Source organism: Tursiops truncatus, chromosome 4 (assembly GCF_011762595.2).
Source record: "Tursiops truncatus isolate mTurTru1 chromosome 4, mTurTru1.mat.Y, whole genome shotgun sequence".
NCBI classification, from domain to species: domain Eukaryota; kingdom Metazoa; phylum Chordata; class Mammalia; order Artiodactyla; family Delphinidae; genus Tursiops; species Tursiops truncatus.
This window is the reverse complement of record NC_047037.1, coordinates 139,782,665-139,804,746: the sequence shown is the minus strand read 5'-3', so window position 1 is coordinate 139,804,746 and position 22,082 is coordinate 139,782,665. Positions and strand designations below refer to the sequence as shown.

Genomic DNA, 22,082 nt, shown 5'->3' with positions numbered 1-22,082 from the left:
ACATTCCATCCAAAAACAACAGAATACACTTTCTTTTCAAGTGCTCATGGAACAGTCTCCAAGATAGATCATATCTTGGGTCACAAATCAAGCCTTGGTAAATTTAAGAAAATTGAAATCGTATCAAGTATCTTTTCCAACCACAGCGCTATGAGACTAGATATCAATTACAGGAAAAAAACTGTAAAAAATACAAACACATGGAGGCTAAACAATACACTACTAAATAACCAAGAGATCACTGAAGAAATCAAAGAGGAAATCAAAAAATACCTAGAAACAACTGACAATGAAAACACGATGACCCAAAACCTATGGGATGCAGCAAAAGCTGATCTAAGAGGGAAGTTTATAGCAATACAATCCTACCTTAAGAAACAAGAAAAACCTCACATAAACAACCAAACGTTACACCTAAAGAAATTAGAGAAAGAAGAACAAAAAACCCCAAAGTTAGCAGAAGGAAAGAAATCATAAAGATCAGATCAGAAATAAATGAAAAAGAAATGAAGGAAACGATAGCAAATATCATTAAAACTAAAAGCTGGTTCTTTGAGAAGATAAACAAAATTGATAAACCATTAGCCAGACTCATCAAGAAAAAATGGGAGAAGACTCAAATCAATAGAATTAGAAATGAAAAAGGAGAAGTAACAACTGACACTACAGAAATACAAAGGATCATGAGAGATTACTACAAGCAACTTCATGCCAATAAAACGGACAAACTGGAAGAAATGGACAAATTGTTAGAAAAGCACAACCTTCCCAGACTGAACCAGGAAGAAATAGAAAATATAAACAGACCAATCACAAGCACTGAAATTGAGACTGTGATTAAAAATCTTCCAACAAACAAAAGCCCAGGACCAGATGGCTTGACAGGCGAAATCTATCAAACATTTAGAGAAGAGCTAACACGTATCCTTCTCAAACTCTTCCAAAATATAGCAGAGGGAGGAACACTCCCAAACTCATTCTACAAGTCCACCCTGATAACCAAAACCAGACATGTCACAAAAAAAGAGAAGTACAGGCCAATATCTCTGATGAACATATATGCAAAAATCCTCAACAAAATGCTAGCAAACAGAATCCAACAGCACATTAAACAGATCATACACCATGATCAAGTGGGGTTTATCCCAGGAATGCAAGGATTCTTCAATATATGCAAATCAATCAATGTGATACACCATATTAACAAACTGAAGGAGAAAAACCATACAATAATCTCAATAGATGCATAAAAAGCTTTCAACAGGGCTTCCCTGGTGGTGCAGTGGTTGAGAGTCCACCTGCCGATGCAGGGGACACGGGTTCGTGCCCCGGTCCGGGAAGATCCCATGTGCTGCGGAGCGCCTGGGCCCGTGAGCCATGGCCGCTGAGCCTGCGCGTCTGGAGCCTGTGCTCCACAACAGGAGAGGCCACAACAGTGAGAGGCCCGCATACCGCAAAAAAAAAAAAAAAAAAAAAAAAAAGCTTTCAACAAAATTCAACACCCATTTATGATAAAATCTCTTCAGACAGGAGGCACAGAGGGGACTTACCTCAACATAATAAAGGCCATATATGACAAAACCACAGCCAACATCATTCTCAATGGTGAAAAACTGAAACCATTTCCTCTAAGATCAGGAAGAAGACAAGGTTGCCCACTCTCGCCACTATTATTCAACATAGCTTTGGAAGTTTTAGTCACAGCAATCAGAGAAGAAAAAGGAATCAAAATCGGAAAATAAGAAGTAAAACAGTGTCTTCCCTGGTGGCGCAGTGGTTAAGAATTCGCCTGCCAGTGCAGGGGACATGGGTTCAAGCCCTGGTCTGGGAAGATGCCACATGTCGTGAAGCAACTAAGCCCGTGTGTCACAATGACTGAGCCTGCACTCTAGAGCCTGTGAGCCACAACTACTGAAGCCCATGTGCTGCAACTACTGAAGCCCGTGTGCCTAGAGCCTGTGCTCCGCAACAAAGAGAAGCTACCACAATGAGAAGCCCACGCACCGCAACGAAGAGTAGCCCCTGCTCACTGCAACTAGAGAAAGCCCACACGCAGCAACGAAGACCCAACACAGCCAAAAATAAATAAAAATAAATAAATTTAAAGAAGTAAAATTGTCACTGTTTGCAGATGACATGATACTATACATAGAGAATCCTAAAGATGCTACCAGAAAACTACTAGAGCTAATCAATGAATTTGGTAAAGTAGCAGGATACAAAATTAATGCACAGAAATCTCTTGCATTCCTATACACTAATGATGAAAAATCCTAAAGAGAAATTAAGGAAACACTCCCATTTACCACTGCAACAAAAAGAATAAAATATCTAGGAATAAACCTACCTAAGGAGACAAAAGACCTGTATGCAGAAAATTATAAGACACTGATGAAAGAAATTAAAGATGATACAAACAGATGGAGAGATATACCATGTTCTTGGATTGGAAGAATCAACAGTGTGAAAATGACTATACTGCCCAAAGCAATCTACAGATTCAATGCAATCCCTATCAAACTACCAATGGCATTTTTCATAGAACTAGAACAAAAAACTTCACACTTCGTATGGAAACACAAAAGACCCCGAATAGCCAAAGCAATCTTGGGAAAGAAAACCAGAGCTGGAGGAATCAGGCTCCCTGACTTCAGACCATACTACAAAGCTACAGTAATCAAGACAGTATGGTACTGGCACAAAAACTGAAATATAGGTCAATGGAACAGGATAGAAAGCCCAGAGATAAACTCATGCACATATGGTCACCTATTTTTGACAAAGGAGGCAAGGACATACCATGGAGAAAAGACAGCCTCTTCAATAAGTGGTGCTGGGAAAACTGGACAGCTACATGTAAAAGAATGAAATTAGAACACTGCCTAACACCATACACAAATATAAACTCAAAACGGATTGAAGACCTAAATGTAAGGCTAGACACTATAAAACCCTTAGAGGGAAATATAGGCAGAACACTCTATGACATAAACACTCTATGACATAAATCACAGCAAGATCCTTTTCAACCCACCTCCTAGAGAAATGGAAGTAAAAACAAAAATAAACAAATGGGACCTAATGAAACTTACATGCTTTTGCACAGCAAAGGAAAACATAAACAAGACGAAAAGACAACCCTCAGAATGGCAGAAAATATTTGCAAACAAAGAAACTGACAAAGGATTAATCTCCAAAATATACAAGCAGTTCATGCAGCTCAATATCAAGAAAACAAACAACCCAATCCAAAAATGGGCAGAAGACCTAAATAGACATTTCTCCAAAGAAGATATACAGATTGCCAACAAACACATGAAAGAATGCTCAACATCACTAATCATTAGAGAAATGCAAATCAAAACTACAATGAGGTATCACCTCACACCCATCAGAATGGCCATCATCAAAAATCTACAAACAATAAATGCTGGAGAGGGTGTAGAGAAAAGGGAACCCTCTTGCACTGTTGGTGGAAATGTAAATTGATACAGCCACTATGGAGAACAGTATGGAGGTTCCTTAAAAAACTAAAGATAGAACTACCATAAGACCCAGCAATCCCACCACTGGGCATATACCCTGAGAAAACCATAATTCAAAAGGAGTCATGTATTACAATATTCACTGCAGCTCTATTTACAATAGCCAGGACATGGAAGCAACCTAAGTGTCCATCGACAGATGACTGGATAAAGAAGATGTGGCACATATATACAATGGACTATTAGCCATAAAAAGAAACAAAAGTGAGTTATTTGTAGTGAGGTGGATGGACCTAGAGTCTGTCATACAGAGTGAAGTAAGTCAGAAAGAGAAAAACAAATACTGTATGCTAACACATATATATGGAATCTAAAAAAAAAAAAAAATGGCTCTGAAGAACCTAGGGGCAGGACAGGAATAAAGATGGAGATGTAGAGAGTGGACTTGAGGACACGGGGAGGGGGGAGGGTAAGCTGGGACGAAGTGAGAGAGTGGCATGGACATATATACAATACCAAAGGTAAAATAGATAGCTAGTGGGAAGCAGCCGCATGGCACAGGGAGATCAGCTCGGTGCTTTGTGACCACCTAGGGGGGTGGGATAGGGAGGGTGGGAGGGAGATGAAAGAGGGAGGAGATATGGGGATATATGTATACGTATAGCTGATTCACTTTGTTATACAGCAGAAACTAACACAACAATGTAAAGCAATTATACTCCAATAAAGATGTTAAAAAAATTTTTAATAGCCACATGTGACTAGTAGCTACCCTTGTAGAAAGCACAGTTCCAGATAATGTGAGAAAAAAGTAATTCTTAGCTCGTATTCACTGGGCCCCTCGAACTAAACCTAAACCTCAAAGAATAGAAACCCCATAGATGAACCATAAGCAATTCTGAGGGTCATTAATGTATAGTTTCCAGGAGCAGACTTTTTTAAAAAGTGCACTCCTCCATCTTTATGTTCTAACATCCCATCTCTTGGGCACTAAAATGCTTTGGCTCTCAACTGTTCTGCTTATTAATTAACTATGTGGAGAGCGAACCCCAGATTGACTGCTCCTTTGCAGTATCAATTCTGGGTGCACAGAAACAGCCACCCAGGAAGGATGTGAGTAGCCAGGAAAAAGTCCACTCACAGCAATAAAATCACTTTGAACCGAATTCAGGGGACATTCTGCCTCTGATAAGAGTGTTCAGGGAATGCAGGACTGGAAAGTGAAATCAATCGAACTGACGAGAAAAGAACCACAGAACATTTTATTATTTTAAAGAAACCCAGAGAACATACAGTGAAAAGGTGAAAGGGCAGAATTCAAAAGAGTTGAATCCTGGGGTCGGCTCTGGTTCCCGCAAGCCACCCCACGCAGGGAATGCTGAGTCTCCTGGAAAACTCTGCCCAGAGACTTCCCCGGGGCTCTTCCACACATTTCACAGTTCTGGGTCTACCTTTGGGGATAGCTGGCCTGGACCGGGTGACCAGATACCCATTTTGCTCTTCTAAGGTCTGGAAGTGACCAGATCAGAGTAAACGGGGCCACTGACAGCCCAGGGACTTCCATCCATCCTGGAGCGTCATCAACGTCCTCGCCAATGGCAAATGCTTCAGGGCTCCAATATGGCAAGACCTCTCCTGGACAGGCAAGCAATGGGCAGGCTCAAGAAATTATCTAAATAATCAGGCAAAAATGTCTGTCATCAGCACATGGAAAGATGAGGCACTGGGTCTCAAGGCTCCAGTTCAGCCTCCTTAAGGAAATTAGCTGGTAATTTTCTAGTATCCCAATTCTACTTACAAGCATCAGTTGAGGACAAGAAATTGCTCTCTTGCCACAGTTACTCTGTGGGCTTCACCCCAGATGGAGTATAGGAGGAGGAAGCTTTTTAATGAAAATAGACTTAATTTCCTGAAAAGATTAGTATAAGGTCAGGGGGAATGAGTCTTTTGACTCTCTCATGAAGCCAATTGACTGGAGGCTATTTTACTCGCTAAAAAAGAAGTACATCTAAAAAAAATACATGATAGTCTTTTTGCTATATAGTAATTCATTGGAACATTCACCAACATGAAAAGAGGGCTTCTGGTGGGACAAAGCTACACAAATGACTAATGGTAACCTGATGTCTGATTCCACAAATCAAAGAGATCTTGTCAAAGTACCCCAAGTCAAATCTCCAATTACTGGGACATGTTTCAGGAAGCATTAAACCTGAATATCCAGAGACTGGGGGACTTGAATCAGAGGCTGACAAACCCAACCAGAAACCTTATTATAACTAAGAGAGATCAGAGGGACAAAGCAAATACAGAAACATCACAAGGCAGGGAGCTGCATCTCAGAAAAGAAACCTTTGTCAAAAATTGAGAAAGGACGTAGAACATTCCCTCGGCTTCCATCAAATCCCATGGTGGAAGGTGTACCTTAGGCCAACTCTAAAGTTAGCTGAAAGCATCAGACAAATTAATCCTACACACTTTACTATGTAAATTATAGTTCATGTCTTTATAATGATAAATCTGTGTTGACATAAGCCTATGAGAAGCGCGGAGAAAAAAACAGAGGAAAGGAGAGAAAGAAAGGTTACTATAAATTTAAGCAAGTATTTACCCTACAAAACACATGTGTTAGTAGGGATGCTGTTTAGGAAGAGAACTTGCCTAAAATTCAGAAATGTGACGTTTTACTTTTGATTCAGTTAGGAAGAAACCTGATAGCCCTATTGAAGAAGAGATCTCCTTAAAAGAAAGGCAGTACCAGGGCTAGGGGTCCAAAATGGGTCATGTTTTAAAGGTATTAAGTAAATGTCAACAATACTTGCAAATAAGGAAAGCAGGTGGAAGTCTGAATGACGGAGGTGCCAATGGGAGGAAGCTGACAGTGCAAGGGAGTCTGGGGCTTCTGAAAGCTGGCAGGTTCTGCTACGTCTCTCTTTATTTGCTCAGAAGGGAGAAGTAGATGAGAACCTTGAGTGCTCAGAAAGCTGGGAGGGAGCCCGGAATTCTTCTGTGGGATTAGCAGGAGGGCAGGCCTGCTGGGAGCTATGCACGTTCCCAGGAGTCTTCACATTAAATCAGGTTTGCAAAAGAGCCAGAGGAGCTCCACCTTTAAGTAGGAAAGACAAAAGCCATCTGCCAGCTGAACCCCAAACTGGCTAGCAGGAAGCTTAGAAGGATGTGTCCCACTGAAGGCTGAAAGAGAACCATGGTTCAACACAACCATGAACAAAGTCGAAGGCAAATGAGAAAGACAGCCCGTTGTCTACCATCGATTAAATACTGTACACTTATTGAATGACACTGTACACAGGATTTGTAATGTTGACTATTATTTACCCTTGTACATTTCCATAACTGCATCTGCATAGCAAAAGGGTAACCTGGTCGAAAGCACACTCTGACCTTTATTGACCCCTGGCTGCGCCACTTACCTACTGGGAAGGAAATATCCACCCGTGGTGTTAGATTTACACATTTAAATCTATAAAGTGGATACACACATGACCCGAACTTGGCTTTACTGTGCTGTACCGTTGCTGTATTGTATCATGTGTCCACAGACGCGTGATGGAAAACAAAATTGCTCTGGGGAGGAAAACTGTTAAAGATGTAACTGAGCTCCAGGGATGTCTGTTCTGTCTCTACGGCAGGCAGAGCCCCCAGTAGGCGTGGGGAAACGGCGTGAATGTGTAGACTAGGAAGAGCCTTGTAGTGGAAAAAACATAGAGCTGGGATTGCCTTGCCACCAGGATAAACATCTTTTACATAGTTTAAGATACACTGCGTTTTCTAGGAATGCAACTACTGTGTAAATTGAGGAAGGTGATATTTTCAGGGGGAAACTTTACTAAGATTCTTCACCAATCTGGGAAATTCACATCACCAAACCAAGCTGCTCTGGGCGTCGGAGTCTATTTTAATCCGATTTGTCAGTCTGCACTGGGCGCTGCATGTCTGTGGGGATGCTCACAGCCTCAGGCACCCTCCAACTTCATGTGTATCCTACCCAGGGTGTTTACACATAGAGGTACTCATCACCTTCCTGTGAATTCCCTCCTTTTACCCCGCACCCCTAAACTCCTGCATATTGCATCAGTGCGTTTAGAATTACATATGAAGATGAGTCACACTACCTTTGCGTTTCAGTTCAGGGCATTACAAAGCGCTCACTCTATAGAGGGGGTGCCAGGGCTCAAGTTTGGGACCTCTTGTCCTAGAAGCCTGAACCTGGGGCAGTCTCTTGGTTCCTGGACCTCCTGGGCTACGTGAATAAAAATGAGAGGTTTGGACTGACTTCTGTTCGATGATGAAGTGGTTGAGGGGAGCGGGCTGTTTGGGGCAGAGGATTTAGACAAACCACAATTTGAGTGGGAAAGGGCAAAGGGCAGCCGGCGATCAAAAGTCAACCTCCTTCCCCTGGCTGCACACCCGCTGCCCCAATTTCCAGGCATCTGAGGTCACAGTAACAACTTCAGGGCACATATTAATCTTCACAAAGCAATCACAAGCCAGGAGTTTCATCCAGAATTTCAGTGATTAAAGGTTATCAACATGCTGAGTCATAAACTAAGCTACAGATTCCCTGAAGGAGGTGCCAACCAGCTATCACTGTAGCCCCAGGGGCCCATGTAGCACCAACTACCACTGTCTCCAGCTGGACACACAGGAGACCATAGCTCTTTGTACCATCAAAATGGAGACCAAGATGCACGGGCAGAAGAGAGATGAGCACTTCGGTATAACGTCTCCTGCCTTATTGACGCTGCCCGGGCTTTGCTGAACCTTCCCAGTTGTTACTTTCCCTCGTATGTTTCCTTCCTTTTTTTGCCCCCCGCAACTGAAGTTGGGGTTTATTCCCCAGAACCAAAGACTGTGGGTAGGGAGAGTGAAAAAGGAAAGACACGAAGAAGATTTGCAGCAGGGAAATGTGATATACCAGCTCACGACCCTAAAAAGCAAACCACACGTCAGCTTACTCGCCTTATCTGTTTCGTTTAAATTCTAGGGTCACAAAAATAGATGTGAAATTAAAATGTGCACAGCATTAGGGCAGCAATAGATACCCGGGGGATAGTGACTCTGACTCCATGGGCCCCTTCAGAGATGAACAGTGACATGCACGAGTCCCAGCGCCTGGACACGCAGTCTGGTCTTATTCCAGAGACTTCTATCTGGGTTCCACACTTCCTCACAACCCTGCCCACAGCTGCTAGCTTGCAGCCTCAGGCCTGAGGGCTTTGTGCTCACAATACATCCTTTCCAATGAGTCATGGATTCCTCTTGTCAGAAACACCTCCTGGCACAGAAAGTGTTTCAGTGAACCACACCTTGACCCATGCCACCAATCTTCAGGGCGATGCAAAGGTGGCTTTCCAAGCAACGCCAGGCTGCTGCCCGGAACAGTCTCACACTCACCTCCAATGCCCCCTGCCCGGCTCAGGCGCACCTCCAAGTTAGGGCTAGAGGGGCCCAACAAACATCAAAGGGTCACCTCCCTGCGACTCAGGTCTGACTACAAAACTGCTGTCTGACTGAGTTTCTATAAAGCGGCGCTCATGAGAACACACCCAGGTTATTAGGAGAACCCTCCTGTGGAGTCATCTGGAATGGAGGTTTACATGTGTGTACGCACATACGCGTGCCACACCTGCACACCACACACAGATACACACACCACCATGTGCACGTACACAGGTACCTCCACACACACAGATACATACATGAATATATCCCCCTCAAAATGAAACAGCGTTTTGGTGACTTTCTCCCAGTGTGTTCTGAAGTGTTCATGCGGTGCTCCCAAGCCCGGCCGTGCGAGGCACGGACCCATCACTCACCTCTCCGTGTCAAAGTATGAGTCGACGTAGGGATGCGGGGCCCCGGCCACGGCGAAGTTGCTGCTTCCAGTGTCAACAAGTATCTGCAGCTTTTATTTTTAAAGGACAAACAGAGAAACCATCAGGTTACTTGAATAAGGCAACACTCTTGACTACTTCTTTTAAAAATTAAGTACCAAGAACAATGTATTACTTGGAAAAAACTTACATCGATTAGAAATATCTTTAAAAAGCTGTTAGAAAACTGAACCCTGAACACAGTCTGTCGTGAAGCTCGCATGGGCGAGGTGGAATCAGTTTAGCCTCAGAGAGGCACTCAACCTTAAACGAAGGTAAATTCAGTGGAATAAGTGGGATTTTTCCTTTTTCAGCTGCTGGCACCTGGTAACCAGGCAGAGCCCTTTCTCACCCTGGGCTCTTGGCTGGGTTTGTCACTTGGCTGGGGTAGCCCTCCTCCTGCCTTTCCAATCTCACTTGGAAATCCTGATTCACCCCCTCCTCTCCCTCCACACGTCCAGGATGCTTTCCCAGACTCGTCCTGGCACTGGGCATCCCTCATCTCTGCTGCATAGCACCTAGGAACACCTGTCAGAGGTACCACTTCTTTTTTTTTTTTTTTTTTTAGTTTTAACGAGCTAGCATTTACACACAAATAAAAACAGAAGATCTTGGATTTTTCACTGGTGCGCTCTGGCATGGTGTTCTCCCAAACCAAGATACAGGAATTCCTCTTACTCCCCGAAGGTCCCTTTCTGCCCCTTTCCAGTCAATCCCTCCTGTTTCCCAGAGGCAACCACTTTCTGAATCCTATTACCAGGGATTGAGTTCACCGGTTCCTGGACGTTATATAAATGGAATCATGTGGAGTTTTTGTCAGGGGAGCGAGAGGAAGGTCCAGCTTCTTCTGCTCAACATGTTTTGGGGCTTCTCGCACTGAATAGAGAGACGATAAATGCCCCTTTATGCCTCGTAACTCTGGGAAATGAATTCTCTTAATTCCGTTTACGAACACAGTCACTAGAAAAGCTGCAGGGCCTCACGACAGAGGCTTCGGAAAGATTTCAGACAGAACGCAATTAAAAAAGTATATTATCTTGTTCTCCATTCAAATATTTGATGTTCAACAGCCCGATCTCCCAAGCCACAACCTGGATTGGAATGGGCTTCACCTGAATTTCACATAAACATTCCAAGGGCACCAATTAAATCTGCATGAACTTGGATTCTACAGGAGGGGAAATGGGGATGCCGAGGAATCCTCGCATGTACCACCGAACAGTTGGTAACAAGGAAAATTAGGTGGAGATCTGTCTGCAGGTCCATGGGGCTGGGCCAGATAGTCCTACCAGGCAGAGTTCTCCCTTTCTTGCTGCTTCTAAATGCTCTGATTTTCAGTGGGCACTCATATCAGAATCTCTGCATGTTTTTTTTCTGTTTTGTTTTGTTTTTTTTTGCGGTACGCGGGCCTCTCACTGCTGTGGCCTCTCCCGTTGTGGAGCACAGGCTCTGGATGGCTCACGGGCCCAGCCGCTCCACTGCATGTGGGATCTTCCCGGACCGGGGCACGAACCCGTGTCCCCTGCATCAGCAGGCGGACTCTCAACCACTGCGCCACCAGGGAAGCCCTCTGCATGTTTTTAAAAATACCTCCTTAACTTCAATTCTTTTAAGAGATGGGTTTATCTCATTTACATCCAATTATACACATTTTTCTTAATCCTATCACTTCCTCTGTCACATTTTCTGTTTTAATCCTGCCCTTCAGGATTTTTATGGAGGCCTCATCTGTAGCGATGACTGATTAAATCATTAGCCACTGGTGACTGATTCAACCTCCAACCCGTCTCCGCTCCCTGGAAATGAGGCTGAAAGTTGCAACTCTCTACTCTCAGGGCTGGTTCCCATCCTTCAGGGCTTTCCAACAGCCAGCTGACTGACGTGATGCAGGTGCGGTTGGAAGGGACTTGTTATGAGAAACAAAAGACACCTTTATCCCCCTTATCACCCAGGAAGTCCCAAGGGTTTCAGGAGCCCTGAGCCAGGAACTCGGACAAAGACCAAATACATATTTCTTTGTATAAATGTGTTTCTTCATATAAATCACAATATCACATATGGACAGTGGGAACTCAGCAAGGGCCGGAGCCTCACCCATCATTGGAATAAAGCTCACTCTGTCCTCACAGCAGACATAGTCCAAGCTGACCTAATAATATGTGTAACTCACACGGCCTTGCGTCCTCAGTGCCGTCTCCACGTCCTGGATTGAAAAGGTTCCTGAAGGCAAGATGAGCTTTTAAAGTTGCTCTGGTGAAGGTAGTAGAGAGATGAAGAAGAAAGGAAAAAAAACCCCAAAAGCCCAGAATTCCAGGCTCACGGCAGCCATGAAAGCAGGCCGTTTTTACAAGGCTTTCCTGGGTCTCACTGGCAAACACGCACCCAACAGCCCAGCAGGATGCCCGTGGAAAGGCCAGGCCACCTGACGGCCGATTCCCAGGCTGGCATTCCACATCCACACACGATGCTCCCGCACAACCAGCCCCAGGCAAAGCAGACACAGGACCGCTGTCCTGGGCACAATGGCCCCATTCCCTGCAGACATTTCAGTCTGCTCTCCTGGGTGTGGAATCCCACCTACAGCCTCCGCATCACACATCAGAACCAAGTCCTCTTATACACTCCCGTCCTCGCTTCTGCCACGCTGCACGTTACCCCTCCTCGCAGAGGCAGGCGACACAAAACAGAAAGTCACACGCGAACATAGACGGCATTATTTTACACAGAAGACTCCTAATGGCCAGGCGTTCGTCCCCAGCTGTTTCAGCACAAGACAGCTTTCAAGAAAATTCAATTTGGAGTCACGGCTCGACCAAGTTGGTCGCCACCTCGGCCGTACCTAGAGGATAAGATTTGAGGCGAGAGACGGCCCAGATACATGAGGCAGCCACAAAGCCAGGGAAGGAATGGATTTCTAGAGAGCAGTAAATGCTCTGAGTTGGGCTTCAAGTAATGCTTCTGAGCTGCCCACACCTTTTTTCTGTGCGATGACCTGGAAACGGACTTTTCTCACGTTGACTTCTCGCGCCAGGGCCATGATTTTCCCTTTGCAAGTCCTAGTCTCAACTGCAAAGGAAAAAAAAAAATACAGTCGCTTGCCCTATAAATTTTGCAGCATCCACCCTGAAACCACTGGCAGGCAAAGGCTCAGGGTGCAGAAGTCTTCTGGATGCCTCACCCCTACTCCACTCACTCGCTGCACATGCCCTGCTGCGTCCTTATCCCGGGAACTTCCAACACCACTTCCCGTCTCCTTGGGTTCAGCTCCAAGTACACACAACAGTCTAACCACAGAGCCTGTCGCTCAGCCCCATAAAGGGACACTGAAAATACAAACAAAAGCGGGATATGCTTCGCACTTTCGAAGCACAACTGAAAATGATTCAGAAGTGTGTAAGAAACATCATCCCTGCTTTACAACAAGAAATGCAGGAAGGCCTCCGAGAGCTGCAAGTCCCCGCTTCCTGCCCTACACTAAGCAGCCTCCTGTAGAACCCACGTGCCATTTCTTCCAGAATTTAGGAACGCAGACAAAAATCTGTCTCCACGAGGAGCAAGCGTCCTGTATTCTGATGGTCACTGGCTTTTCACTGCTCCCATCTTTCTGCCAACCACAGGGCTCTTTTATGGAAGAAGCAGGTCCCCACTGTGCATCATTTTCACACTGGAGCCTGTCTTCTCCAGAGAACATCCAAGCACAGGGCACCCCCATGCGAGTGGGGCCCACGTGAGGCTCACCAGCCTTTCTCCATCCAGCACCTTGGACAGTGCCCAGGGCGACCTAGGTGCTCAATGAACAGCTGTTGAATGAATGAAAAAGTGGGGGACTGAGAGACTTCCACCGAATGGAGATGACCACATGTAAAAGAGATAGCTAGTGGGAAGCAGCCGCATAGCACAGGGAGATCAGCTCGGTGTTTTGTGACCACCTAGAGGGGTGGGACAGGGAGGGTGGGAGGGAGACGCAAGAGGGAGGGGATATGGGGATATATGTATACGTATAGCTGATTCACTTTGTTATACAGCAGAAACTAACACACCATTGTAAAGCAATTATACCCCAATAAAGATGTTAAAAATAAACAATATAGGAAAAATGCACATTCCAGACAAACGGAATGTGTTTATTCACTTATAAAAGCAACCTGCATTATCCACTGACCAATTCTACACAAAATGTGGAGAGGGCAAAAGATCTCAGATGACCTTTTCCAGAAGACAAAGTGTGAAAATCCCATTACCCTCTAAGTGAAGACTTTCTTCTTTGCAGGATGCTTCTTTGACAATATTCCCCAGTTTTAGCAGCCCCACTCAAACTTGCCGAACGCAATTTTATAAAATAATCATGAAACAAGGACAGCCATTATGCACAAGTTACTGCTGGGAGGGAACCGGACGGCTTTTGATGGTGGACAGATTTTTCTCCATGTCAGGAGGGCAGTCCTGTCCTCACGTCACTGTGGCTCTTCATTTTGCTGGGCAGTGACGGAGCACACAAGGCCTGGGACCAAGACCACGTCGTCCTCCTGTCCTGTTCCTCTGCTCCCTCGTGCGGGAAGGGGGCCACTGACCTCTTTCACAGGATGCCTGTGAGGAGTAAATTCAGTCATATGAAGCGAGTAATAACTGCTAGCGCTGATCACACATGCAACTTTCAGCAGGAGGTGGGGAGAGAGGTCAGTCCTCGGTGGCCATTGCCACAAACTCCATGACACTCCAAGGAACCTCTGGCCAGGGCCGGTTCTGGAGCGATTTGAAGCTAACAGATTCTCCAGGAAGATTCCTTTAGGGGACATCAGGACTCTATATCGCCATGCCCTGCTCTGCCTAGACAAAGCTTACTTGTTTTTTTGTTTGTTTTAAATTTATTTATTTTTATTTTTGGCTGCATTTGTTCTTCGTTGCTGCGCGCGGGTTTTCTCTAGTTGCGGCGAGCGGGGGCTACTCTTTGTTGTGGTGCGCGGGCTTCTCATTGCGGCAGCTTCTCTTGTTGCGGAGCACAGGCTACTGTAGGCGCATGGGCTTCAGTAGTTGTGGCACGCGGGCTCAGTAGTTGTGGCTCGCGGGTTCTAGAGCACAGGCTCAGTAGTTGTGGCGCACGGGCTGAGTTGCTCCGCGGCATGTGGGATCTTCCCGGACCAGGGCTCGAACCCGTGTCCCCTGCATTGGCAGGCGGATTCTTAACCACTGCGCCACCAGGGAAGCCGCTTGTTTTTAAAATGGCACATCTTATGGGGTTTTATTTTCCTCCTTTTGTTTTCATACAATTATGAGCCACCTCTCCTGCTGTCTGCCAGCGAGCGGAGGTTAATTACAAACCACACACAGTGCTGTCTTTGAGACCCAGGCAGAGTCCTACGTCCTCCAAGAGGCCTTTCAGTGGCGGCCCTGATCCATTCCTCTCCTCTGACAGCCGTGGCCTGATTTTTGGCCCCCTCCCTTGTCTGATGTCTTTTACTGGCCTCTCATTTCTCCGAGGTGCACAGGTTTCCTCTCTGTGAGCCTGTAAGTTGCTCAAGGGCAAAGCCCTTTTTCTTAGTCTTTGGAACAATCTCCATAATGACTACCTTTGATAGGAATTCGATAATCACCTGGTCCATAAGATGGGGAGGAAATACACATGAACTCCACCTAGGAGTGGAAAGCTGATAAAGACGGTAAGCCTGCCAAGAAGCTGGAGAGAATTCACCGGGCGAATTCCCGATACACTTGTGCACATACTTTATTTAGCTTTTCTAGAATTGGCTAGAGTGGCTAACTTAACTTCCCAGTTGCTATATGATCACACGCTGCCTCTTAATTATCCAAGGCTAACCAGAGGTAGGAACAAAATGATGGGGTGGGGGGAGTTTGTTGGTGCCTCCACTTGACGCCACACTCACTCCAGCTGCTGGGGCTCTTCCAGCATCCAGGGCGCAGTGTGTTCCCTTCCCAGCCCTGTCTGATTCCCAGTAAAGCCCTAGTCATACCTGCAAAAAAAAAGAAAAAAGAAAAAGATGCCCTCCAGCATCCACGTCAGGCCTGAGGTGCCCAGGAATGAACGCTCACTGCTGGGCGCAGCCCTGAACCCCAAATACACAGCTGACGGATGAAGCCCCCACATCCTGATCCCTGGGCGGACGGCTCTGAGTGTGCCCTGCGCCACCTCCAGGATTCCCCGTAGCGCTGCCTTGTATTAGTCTTCTCCTCCCTCCTGCCTTGCTGCCCTGCCCCTACCAGTGCCTCCGGGTGGAGAGGAACAGGGAAGGCTGACTCACGCAAGCCTTGCCTCCTGTGCCCCAGAGAGACCAGACGTCTGTCGGAGGGGCTCCCTCCCCAAGGTTCACCACCTGTGGAAACCTCCAGATTGTGCATGGCTCCCACTGTCCGTTCTCAATTGTCGGCTGATGCACTGGGCAATAACCCCACAGAAAGCCATTTGCTAATTCTGCTGTAATAAGGAAAAAGGCGGCATTAAGGAGAAGCACTGGTTCCACGTCTAGTTAGTGATTAGCAGCCTGAGGTCTCTCAGATATCGCTGCCTCTTCTTCAGCAGGTTAATAGATAGGAAAATGAGCAGATAATTTCAATAATGGCTCATTTAACACAACGATTCCTAATTACATTAGCAGCCCATCTGCTGAAGTCTGCCAGCAAGCAGAATGCACAGCGGCGGGGTCCTTGGCGGCCTGGCTCCGCAGGGCTGTGTGCCCACAGTTGTGACATGGGATTGTAGGTGCTGATCGTGTTAATCAGGGTCTCTTGGGGCTTCAATTCTGGAAATGAATCTCGTTTTACTTCAAAACGCCTTGTTGAAGGAAGCAAAAATAATTGCCACGCGCCATTTCTCCACGTTCTAAAATTAAGGTTGTTTTTATAGAGAAGGAAAAAGAAACCATTTTCAAAGGGCTCCCCTTAACACAAACAGATGTTACCGAAGTTAGCTACGAGGGGCTTGATTATACAATCCTTTCAGGCTCTGTGTGTGTGCATGTGTGTGTGTGTGTGTTTGTGTGCACGTGCTTCCTCCTCGCAGATGGGGCTCTTGCTAGAAAAACACAGCCCAGAGACCCGCGGATGGCTTCCCTGGTTCCTGGGAAACCTCAACTGCCGAAAGGATGCTGGGAGGAGAAGGGACACCCGCCTGGCTGTGTCTGATCCGAACGTGGCGGCAGTTTTCCACTGAATGCTTAGGGCTTGGCAGGTTGAGGCCGGCTGCAGAGGTCGTAGGCTGTAGGAAGGTTAAGTGTGGCGGTCCTTGTTCTAGGAGACTAAAAGTCACCCCGAAATCAGAATCCTTCTGGACACGGGAGCTGTCACTACCTCTGCAGCTGAAACCTGTCACCGGGGTGATGGGACAGTTACTGGAGGGAGGGGCTGCTCTGTGATTGAGTTTCCTAACTTTTCAAACAACCCATCCCTGTTAGGATGAGTGGAAAGGCCGGATTTCTAAGGTGCGGGGGGGAGATTTTATCACACACCAGAGCTGATGCCCTTAAACGTGCTGCAACTATGTCTATTCGTGGGATGCTGGTTTCAAGTTCACTTTCTACCTGCGGTCCCAGGATACACCCTGCACTTTCTCTAAAGCAGAGTGGCATGAAAACTATCAGCTTTAGCGTCTGTTAGACCTGGATTGGAACCCTGGCTTAGCCTCCTGTGAATGAAGAATACCACCTGCCATATCGGTAAACAAAGGCTGTTACAGCCATCGAGCCATCACGTCACAGCCTCCTTGATGGTGCCCCCTGAGGAAACTCAGGATGAGAAAGCACAGAGTACTGGCCCCAGGGAGCTGAGGTGCACATCAAAGGAATGACTTCAGTGAACCCGGACTCTTGCATCTTCCCATACAGAGAAAAGCACTAAATCCGTTAAGCTGAGATGTCTGGTTTTCTTTCATTAACAATAATATCTTGATGTTCCGACTACCTGGTCTTTGCTGCAAAAACTCCTGTATATCCCGGCTCCCCCCTTGCCTCTTCAGAGCGGTCCCTCAGAGCCATCTGAGATGCTGTGTCCCAGACTTAAGTCCTCAGTTTTGTTCGCCAAGTAAAACATAACTCTCCACTTTTACGTTATGCTTTTTTTTTGCAGTTGACACTCCTGTTGGCCGTGGAACCTTAAGTAAACTACTATCTCTGAGCCTTGGTGTCCTCACCTGTAAGGTAAGATGATAGAGTGTTGCTCTGAGGGGCACATGAGATGCCCCTCATGTATGTGTGATACACCCAGAACAGTGCCTGGTACATTGGGGTGCTTCAATTCCTCAGAGAGGGGCAGTGTGACGTGTTTTCCTCTCGCTACAGGGCTGACTTCTCAAATACATCACTGTGCCAAACATCACACGCATCCAGCTCCCCACCAGACTTTCACTCCGAGTCTCCACACTGCAGCGAGTGTGGACGCAGCCCAGAAGTAACGTGCATAAGCTCCAGAACTGGCACCCCAGTGTGTTTAGCAGCCTTTCCCCATGCACCGTGGCTGGTCCTGCTGCAGGTGATGCTGAGAGGGACGTGACCATGCGCTGAAACATTTGGGGATGCCCTGTGTCAGCGGCACCTGCACTTGGCGGAACCAGGCAGAGATCCATCCGGGAACGCTCTAATCCCAAAGCCAGGGATGCAGCTTTCGCTCACCCTGTCTTTTCTTCCCCACCATGGAGTCGGTATGCCCTATCTATTCTACTTCCAGAATGTTTCTAAAACTGTTCATGCTCCCCTCTCCCCTTCCACCTCCCTGGCTCACCCCGGGGTCTTTGTGTCGCTAGCTCTGAGCACAGTGCCTGGCACACAGTAAGTGCTCAATAAAGCTTGCTGAATGAATGAATGGTGCCCGAACACCACTGAGGCCACCCTGTCGCAAGAGACTTAAGTCCAGCTAGTTTCTGCTCTCTCCGGCCTGGGTTTTCTCAGGGTCCAAGCCCTCCCCGGGGTTTTAGTGAGTTCCAGGGTCTCCCAGTCGCAGCGACTCCTGGGCTCTGAGGACAATTTTTAACAGTGGTGTAGCAATAGCATTAGCGTACACTTGAGAAAGAAAACAATACTCCAAGGCCACTGCCCTAACAGAGCTGCACCTGGGGGTCTCCATCGTTGGGTCTCATCCTTACAGGTGAGAGTTGACCCTGGGTTTGTTTCCCTTAATATTCCAAGGCTCCAGCCATCCGTTCAGGCTGCTGAGAATTAGAGACAACATCCGCACTCAAGTCCAAGGGTGTGATCACGCATCCAGGGCTGCCCCTGGTCCAGCAGAGCCAGGGCCAGAAGCCGGAGCCACTTCACCTCTGGGCTCAGAGCTCACAGGGTAGCTGCCATCACACCTGAAGAAGGTACTTGGTTGTCTGCCAAGGGCTACACGTGGCGGCACAGTCTCCAGGGATCACGGGCTACAAGGGGAGATGCTCTCAGCAGCCTCGCGTCCACCAAGCTTCTGGAAGTAAGAGCTGGAAGCCAGAAAGTACCTCGATGTTTGCAAGGGGCAATTCAGAGACAGGTGGGCTGGATGCTTCCACCTGCTTGGCCAGCCCCTCCCTCTTTGCAGGCAAACTTGGGAGCGGGCTAGGGAGGCAGAAAGAACACAAGGGGCGCCCTTTCTATGGAGGATGTCAGGGCCCCAGGGACCTCCCTGGGCTGCGGAGCTCCCCTCAGCCTCTGAGCTTACACAGTCTGCCTGCTGGCAGAATGCAATCCCACCGATTGAAGAATGAAAGCGGATATTTAAACAGACACGGATGAGAGTCACAAGGCTGGATTGACCTCATTCACTGACGCCAATAAACATGATCCTTTTTCCCACAGAAAGGAAAACTCACGCCGAACTGCCTCTCAGAAAGCACTACTAAAAAGGACAAAAGCAGGTCTGTCTCCTTATTTTGGTGATTGTGGGGGGAAGGGCTAAATAGGGAAAGTGTGATTAACAGAGGGTAAGTCAGCCTTTTCTTCCCCAAAGAGATGACTACAGCCGCTCCCTCCAAAACCCGTTACACATTTCCAGGGTTTTTAGGAGACATCATTTTAGCTAAAAATCGGTTCTTCCTGCACATTTTTCAGAAGAGTTTAAACAGATTCTCAACAAAGGCGTAATGTCTTAACCCTCAAGACATTTCTGGAGTTTCACTAAATTTTCCCTTTTGCTCAAGAGTTGATAACTTTGAATGGAAAGCCATTTCAGATCTGAACTTGCAGAAGAAAAGACATGGGATTAACTTCATCCTGGCTCTCAACATTCAACTATTGTAACAACTTTCAGTAAATGTGAAAAAAAATTAAGATAAAGCATATATACTCACTGCAGCGACGGGCAAGATTTTCAAGTTACTATTACTATAAAATGGTTACTCCTCACTATTATTCTAGGTATCAAGATTCATTTTGTAAATGGTAGTAAAATACACAAAACATGAAATGTAGCATCTTAACCACTTTTAAGTGTACAGTTCAGCAGAGTTAAGACATTCACACTGTTGTACAACCACCACCACCATCCATCTCCAGAATTTTGCATCATCTCAAACAGAAACTCTGTACCCACTAGGGGCTTCCCTGATGGTCCAGTGGTTAAGATTCCGGGCTTCCACTGCAGGGGGCCTGGGTTCGATCCCTGGTCGGGAAACTAAGATCCCGCATCCCACGTGGTGTGGCCAAAAATAAATAAATAAAATCAAAAGAAAAAAAGAAACTCTGTACCCACTAAACTAATTCTCTATTCCCCACTCCCCCAGCCCCTGGCAACCACCATTCAACTTTCTGTCTCTATAGATTTGACTCCTCTGGAATCCAGTATTTGTCCTGGCTTATCTCGCTTTGCAAAATGTCCTCAAGTTTCATCCGCGTTGTAGCAGGTGTCAGAATTCCCTTCCCTTCTGAGGTTGAATAACATTCCGTTGTACGTATATTCCACTTTTTTTTTGGTCCATTTATCCATCAATGGACACTGGGTTGCTTCCAACTTTGGCTACTGTAAATAATGCTGTTATGAAAGCAGGTGTACAAATATCTCTTCGGAATCCTGTTTCAGTTTTCTTGGGAAGATTCATTCTTTTTCAGTGAATAGTTAGTGAGTGGTGACCACGTGCCGGGGCCATGGAGACAGAAGATATGCGCCCCTTATGGAATTTATCACCTAACATTCAGACCCAAGACCAGCCTTCTCTTCTGTAATGGGTTTCAGTCTCTGCTGAATTGGCTATAGGACTGGTGAGGAATAAAGTACAAATAACTGTAGTTGACTTGTTTGAGGTTTTTCCACTGAATTAAAAGTTTAATTTCTAAGCCCTGTCTCACTCCAATCAACACTCTTAAAGAAAAAAAAAACTCCCCCTGCTTATGATGATATTTATCAGGGTACTATAATCAATTTTAACACTGTGTAAAACACAAAAGAATTAGGAAAGTAAATTTCCTAATAGGGAAATGGACTGCCAATCATATTATTTTGCATTTGAGTATACAAATGACTGCATCGTAACTGCACTGAATCTGAAACTGACCTGGCCAAATAGCTTTTCGAGGTTAGCCTCTCGGAGTTTATTTGAAATAAACTCCACGTACGTGTAGTGAACATACACGTACAATACTATCATCAAGTGCTTTGAAAGCAGAAATTGTGCTTTAAGTCCTAAGTATCACAAGGGTACAAACACCTTCTAGCAGCAGGGATGACTGTACATGGGTATGTTAATGGTAATGACTGATAATCTAAGATTCCTCATATGCGTCTCTGTGTCAAATGCTGTGACCTAGCCTTTAGGACGACATCTTCTCAACATCTAAAATGGTACCTCCATTTTACAGAACCTCTTTGCATACTGATCTGATAGGCCCAAACTTGGAATGTATAAAACAAAAATGCCATTGTTTTCAGATTTGCTACCCTTCGCTAATTTCAGTTCAGCCATTTAAGAAACAGACATTTCTATGAGGTTCCTAAAAGGTTTTGGGTTTTTTTTCTTCTTATTAAACCCACGAGGAAAAAAAATATTTTAATAGGCATATGGCGATCAAAGATATCATTCTCTGCTGGAAAGATTTTTTAAAGCCCTTCCAAGTAAATTCCTCTCAGGAAAGACATTAAATCTCCACATTATTTATGGTGTCCAGATATTTTGAAAGAATGCTAGCCCAGAAGAGAAATAACGGATGCATCCCTCTTTTGCATCTATGCCGGCAAAATACAGATGTTTTCCTAATTAGGGTACAGAACAGCCACACGGAAACCTTCCAGAACATTTTAGAGGTGGGAGAAACGAAGACTTAGCAAAAAAAAAAAAACAAAAAACTGCAACGTATTAACCTTGGCAAAATCTCTAGCAAACATGTGACTGCTCTTGGGTATCATCATCAAATATGACAGATGCTGCAAAAGTAGACACAGATCCACCTCTTCCTAATTCCAGCCTTTTCCACGGACAGTGGACCCACGTCCCATTGACCACTCAGGACAATACACCCCCAACTCCCCCATCTCTCCTCCACATCGTCAGGTTTTCCCTCCTCTACCGGGACCACAGCCACCTTATAAGCAGATTGTGATATTTCCCATCTTAAGAAAGATGACACACAACTTTCTTCACCCCACATCTTCCTCCCACCTCGGCCCCATCTCTCTGCACTCCTTGTGACTCTCATCCGTGTCTGCAACTCCAAAGAGTTGACAGCGAATCCTCTCCTCCGATTCCCACTGGAACCCACCACCCGGTGGGAACAGCTCTTCCCTACATCAACCA

General features: G+C 46.0%; 1 protein-coding gene across 1 annotated transcript in view; it reads right to left on the bottom strand.

Annotated features, from left to right (window-relative positions):
• The window catches only part of BACE2 (beta-secretase 2), an 86,999-nt gene that overhangs the window by 43,749 nt on the left and 21,168 nt on the right, over positions 1 to 22,082 (bottom strand). Inside the window, exon 2 of the mRNA XM_019923162.3 lies at positions 9,323 to 9,411. Within this exon, the coding sequence (XP_019778721.1) occupies positions 9,323 to 9,411 (89 nt within the window). The remainder of the gene's footprint in view (positions 1 to 9,322; positions 9,412 to 22,082) is intronic.